The 5,965-nt window shown below is 40.9% G+C and overlaps 1 protein-coding gene across 1 annotated transcript; it reads left to right on the top strand.

The window, feature by feature from the left end:
* The first annotated feature begins 361 nt into the window (after positions 1-361).
* Positions 362-3,431, top strand: LOC311116695 (transcription factor Sp8). Its single transcript, XM_084157441.1, has 2 exons — positions 362-683; positions 935-3,431. Exon 2 carries the CDS (start codon positions 968-970, stop codon positions 2,270-2,272), a length of 1,305 nt encoding a protein of 434 aa, XP_084013567.1. The 5' UTR covers positions 362-683; positions 935-967; the 3' UTR covers positions 2,273-3,431.
* Positions 3,432-5,965: the final 2,534 nt, after the last annotated feature.

Below are 5,965 nucleotides of genomic sequence, written 5' to 3'. Positions count from 1 at the left end.
AATAAATAATAGCACAAGTAGTCTCCTTTTCATCGTAAAGAAATACAATTCCCAAATTTCCTCTTTCAAATTTCAGTAAGTAAATCTTTTCACTCTCATTTAACTTTACCTTCTTCCGTTCTTTTATTATGAAGAAGGGGTGGAGAGCTGTCTGAAGTAGTCTACTGATGACCTCACGTCAGAATGTGGCGGTGTGGTGGTACAGGGGCGCTGATTGGTCGCCCGTGTCACAGCGGTACTTCAAAGCCGGAGAAGACCTACAATTGTGGTGGAATGGGCGGAACACATCATTGTATTGCACACCTCTAAAAAAAAAACACTGCTGTGATTCATAAATATAAAAAGATCCTCTGAGGAGGGTACTTTTTGTGATGGCAACTTCACTTCTAGGGGTGAGTCTAAGGGGTTTCTTGCTGGTTTAATTAGTTATTTTATTGTCCAGCGGAGGGGATTAGCATTACTTCGGTCACAGTAGGAAAGACAGTTCGTTGATTATGTTTTAAGCAAGTGGGTCACTAGAAAAAAGCTGAGATTCATTTCGCAACGACAGAGAGACGCGCGCGGGATATAACTTTCTACTGATGTGCACAAGACGCGCATGTTGTTGTGCATGTCATATATAACGTAATTTAATAGTTTTGTTATAGATACATTTTGGTGCTTTCTATTTCATCAGTCTACAGGTATGTTATGATTCTGTTATGCCTTGGAAAATATGCCTGTTTAAACTGTCCCGCTAGTAGGCCTATTGCAAATGCAAATAGTTTACAAAGTAGCTTTCGCATTAGCACGGAATTAACTTTTCACCGACCAAATAATCATTGTTATTGTAGCTTACTATAGAAAAGGCTATTAGGCACCAACTGACCAAGCAAACTGAAACGTTCGTTATCAATATCAACAGGGACTTACATGTTGTTTCTTGTCATTTCAGGAGGAGCCGAGGTTAGGATCGACTCCTTTAGCCATGTTGGCTGCGACATGCAACAAGATAGGGAGTCCGAGCCCTTCACCATCCTCCATTTCGGATAATTCTTCAACGTTTGGGAAAGGCTTCCACCCGTGGAAGCGAGCCACCGCCAGCAGCTGCAGCCTTGGGTCCGGCCTATCCAGTTTCGGAGTGTCCCGTAACGGAGCTGGTCTATCGGACTCGTTTGGCACCAACAGCTCCCCTGGATCCAGTGCCTTCTCCCTCACGTCCGGTACCTCATCCACGCCCCACTTTGGAAACGACTATTCTGTATTTCAGGCCTCCGTTACAAACAGTTCTCAAGAACCCAGCCATCAACCCGTCTTTATTTCCAAGGTGCACTCCTCAGTGGACAGTCTGCAAGGCATCTACCCGAGAATGAGCGTTGCTCATCCATACGAGTCCTGGTTCAAGTCGTCCCATCATGGTATCCCCACAGGAGAGGTTGGCACCACCGGCGCATCTGCGTGGTGGGACGTGGGAGCGGGATGGATTGATGTTCAGAACCCGAATGGTGCAGCTCTACAGACCTCCTTGCACTCCGGTGGACTCCAGACGTCGTTACACTCTCCTTTAGGGGGCTACAATTCCGATTACTCCAGCCTAAGTCACTCAGCCTTCAGTACAAGTCCCTCTCCACACCTTTTGACAACCGGGCAGCACCTGATGGACGGATACAAGCCGGTGTTGTCCTCTTATCCGGACTCCAGTCCGTCTCCATTAGGCGGAGCAGGGGGGACTATGTTGTCTGGGGGGCCAACGGCCTCTCTAGCGGGGTCTCCCCGGTCCTCTGCACGGCGCTACTCTGGCAGAGCCACCTGCGACTGTCCCAACTGTCAGGAGTCGGAGAGGCTGGGGCCGGCGGGAGCAAGTCTGCGGAGGAAAGGGCTCCATAGCTGTCACATTCCGGGCTGCGGTAAGGTTTACGGCAAAACGTCGCACCTTAAGGCGCACTTGAGGTGGCACACCGGAGAGAGACCGTTTGTGTGTAATTGGCTGTTTTGCGGGAAGAGGTTCACGCGTTCTGACGAGCTCCAGCGACACTTGCGCACGCACACCGGGGAGAAAAGGTTCGCCTGTCCGGTCTGCAACAAGAGGTTTATGCGGAGCGACCATCTGAGTAAACACGTAAAGACTCACAGCGCCGGGGGCTCCGCCGGGTCTGGCTCGGGCAGCGGGGGAAAGAGGGGAAGCGATACCGACAGTGAGCACAGCGCCCCGGGGAGCCCTCCATGCCATTCCCCCGACCTGTTGCAACCTCCCGAGTCTGCCCCAGGAACGGGCAACGAACGGCCTTTCTAAACTCTCTCGACTAAGTATGATATCTGGGAAAAACAGATGATCTGAGGGAAATGGCTAAACTACAGTGGACATACGTTGAGTATGCGTAATTATGCTCATGTGTACGAGTTGAGTTAATCAAGTGATTTAGACTACTGATCAAATGATATTTCCTAGTAGCCTATTGACGACGTGGGGTGTACAGGTCAAATACAGTAGTGGTAAAGTAATCCTGAAGGCACACTGGAACACTGGGGCACAATGTAAACACATCAATGTTCTTCTAACGCACAGACTGTTCCAACCGGGAAGCCTATACTTTGGTGTATGTACCCTTTTGAGTGTTTTTACGCAACATGGTTATTACATGGGCATTACAATAAGCAAGACATAGACAACGTTGTTCTATCAGTTGGTGATAATATGTGGCCTGAAATATCTTGTTACTGCTGTGCTGACGTACTTTTATTCAAAACCAAACTGTGGCACTTTATTAGCCTGTTGAACACTAAAATGATCAGTGTGTGTCCTTTTCGATGGCTCCTTTGTAAGAACAAATCACTGTAGCTATGTATGTGCGGGTTTCAACGTTTTCTTTATGCCCTTATCTACCCTATCAAACACATCACCTGTTTATTAATAATGGAGGAAAAGTTATATCGCGCATTGATTAAACGCTCCACGGATACTGTCAGAAAGAGCCTGACCAAGTTTGTAAGAAATACTTACATTTCACGTCACTGCAAGGCTGTATATAATGAGAAATGTAATAGCCTAGAAAATTATTCCGCACCAATGTAAAGGTGAGTTATGTATTTGTCCAGGAGACGATTTTGTATAGTCATTTCTAGTTGTACATTTGGCTCTAGTAAACATCTGAACATGTACGGAATTGTATTTAGAAATGTTTGTTTTATTTTGTTTTGTTTGTTTGTCAGGATATAAAACATGTTATTGTGGGGAGTTATATTTAACCACGAGTTTTACTTGTATTTCGAAGTCTTTTAAAAGACGCACTTTGAATTTATTTGTAAGATGATTTCGAAATCATTCACTGTTTATTATTCCCATGTTTTAATTTAAGTAAGCATGTTGTAAAGTGACGTTAATTTCACAAGCATCATTTCTCAGAGACTGGCTTTCTAATTTAAGGCACTCAATAAAGTCGCTATGGATTCAGAATCAATTCGTTCAGACTCAGTTTGTTTGCTTCGTAATTGAAATTGAACACGTCATTGGCACAGTCGACAAAGCTATTCTCTGCAATGAGAATTAGGCAAAAAGTGTTACTGGTAGAGTCCACCTAAAATGTTGCCATGCTGTGGTAGGCTATTTCATATAGTTGACATAGGCCGATGGTGCACATGACCTGTATGTAATATCAATCAAATTGTCCTTGATTCTCCGATCTGTTGCTTCTTAAACAAATAAGAAAGTTCAAACAAAATATTTAATAGAACATATTCTTTCATCAGAATTTTATAGCCTAAAACATAGGTTTAGTTTTTCTTAAGAAATTACTATTAGCACTGAACTTCCTTTCTGTGACGTTTTACTTCCAGATGTGCAAAACATTTTATATAAAAACATATACAAATCTATATTTGAATGTATGTAATGAAGTTGTTATTACCGATGGGCAATTATAACAAAAGTATAGAGAGAAATGTATGTCATGCAGGTGACGTTTCCACGCCAAGATATGTGTCTGAAAGTTTGGGTAGTTTGTGTAAACGACCATCCACATTAAAAACAAATATTTTAGCTGGATTGCATGACCATGTTTGAAAAATAAATACTCTAACTACTATTTTAAGTATTATAATTTTCCTGTGGTCCAATCTCATTTTCTGAACATAAAAGCTCGCGTCCAGAGAAACTGCTGCGCCCGTAAAACGGGTTCCATATTTGGTTGCGAATGTATGTGTCACTTTTACAAATAGGTGGAAGTAGTTTTGCTTTCTAATATGTATAACTTTACAGCACTTGTTAATTTGCCATAAAGTAATATTTATAGGATGTTATTAATATCAGAATTATTCAAACAAAACCAAATATCATGGACAAAAATCGGATGAAAAAGTTGAGGCGCAAAACTTTTCTAGATCCGTCAAATTATTTCCATCATAATACTTATTATATTTATTGTAGTGCATAACTATCATAGTGCAAAACTTCTCTAGATCCACAAAATTATTCCCACAAAATAATATTTTATATTTATTGCTTAAAAAAACTATAGTCTGCCTATTTGGAAAAATATTTGCGTAATCAGCTACTGGATTTGGGAAACAGTACAGCGGTGCATGTTTCACCTGCTGTGGGAAACTTACTAATATTAAAACGACAGGCAAAAATATAGGCTAAGTTCTTATAACTATTAATAAATAAAATGTAAGGAAGTGAATACATTGGCGCATAATAATACATTTCTGCCAAGATGGTTTAGGTTAACTTGACTGAGAAGGGCATGCACGATAGGATAACTGGTTCATAGCTTCATGTAACCTGATGTTGTGCCTTTTGAAATAGTCCGACCTCGTTTAACACCAAGCCTGGGCCTATCAGGATTTTATCATTTCAAGATTAGATTTTTATGATAACAATTTTTTTTTACGTTTTTTATTTTTATCATTCTCTTATTTACATTTTTACATTTAGCCGACGCTCTTATCCAGAGCGACTTACAGGAGCAAGTAGGGTTAAGTGCCTTGCTCAAGGGCACATCGACAGATTTTTCACCTAGTCGGCTCGGGGATTAGAACCAGCGACCTTTCGGTTACTGGCACAACGCTCTTAACCACTAAGCTACCTGCCGCCCTTATGGCCAGCTGTAGACTATTATTTCTGATCGAATTCGGGAGGTTGAAAGAAAGTTAATGTTGCGGCGTGCAAGATAAGAAATGTTACCTTTACAGCCATTTTTTTAGGAATGTAAACCAAAGAAGCTCATTTCCATAACACTAGACTAAAACGACGTGGCCATATATTTCTACAATTTATTCTTCATAGGCCAATTTTTTTTTATGTCGCCTAGTGTTGTTTAAACCTTCATTTACAGTTGGAAAACAATTGGCATTTTTACCGAAGTTAGCTTTGGTTGGAGATAGGCTACATTTAGTGGCATTTGAAATAGGCCTCAATCGAAGTGAAGTCGTTTGGAAGTTATATTTCCCCACTAACGGGTTTCATTGGCAACGTGCGCCATCTTGTGTTCATCAGCCCTCTGCACACTTCAGTGGCCTATTTAGTCGGACTATTTTATGTTCAAGAAATATTTGAGCTGTAAAAACAAAGAGCGTCGCACACTCCATATGTATAACCTCCCAGTAATTTATTGGGTAAAAAACCACCAACGTTTAGGCATCACTGTGCCTTCTTCAGTGTGAGAACATAGGTTTATCCTTGAAAATGCTCTCAAATAACAAAACTCTTGCGCATCTTTTAGCCTGCATTTGGATATGAGTAATTTCTTGGCTCATCGTCAGTGTAACTTGTCATTTAGAATTAACGAGTTCCAAGTTTATTTGAAAATGTATTGATTTATACCCCATAATCCAATTTAGATTATAGATTAATTTAATCATTATGTCACTTTAGAATCAGGTTAAAAATAAAATGTTATGGGATCTAACTTTTAATTTGAATGTATATTTACAAACAAGTAATAGTGAACTAATTTAAATACATAGATATTCTTCAAATGCATACTTT

This window comes from Coregonus lavaretus (genome assembly GCF_964263955.1).
Source record: "Coregonus lavaretus genome assembly, chromosome: 3".
Lineage (NCBI taxonomy): Eukaryota > Metazoa > Chordata > Actinopteri > Salmoniformes > Salmonidae > Coregonus > Coregonus lavaretus.
This window is presented reverse-complemented; position numbering and strand designations above follow the sequence as displayed.

What these genes read in the sequence shown, in the direction of transcription:
- LOC311116695 (XM_084157441.1), top strand. Translation starts at nt 968, where the DNA reads ATGTTGGCTGCGACATGCAACAAGATAGGGAGTCCGAGCCCTTCACCA.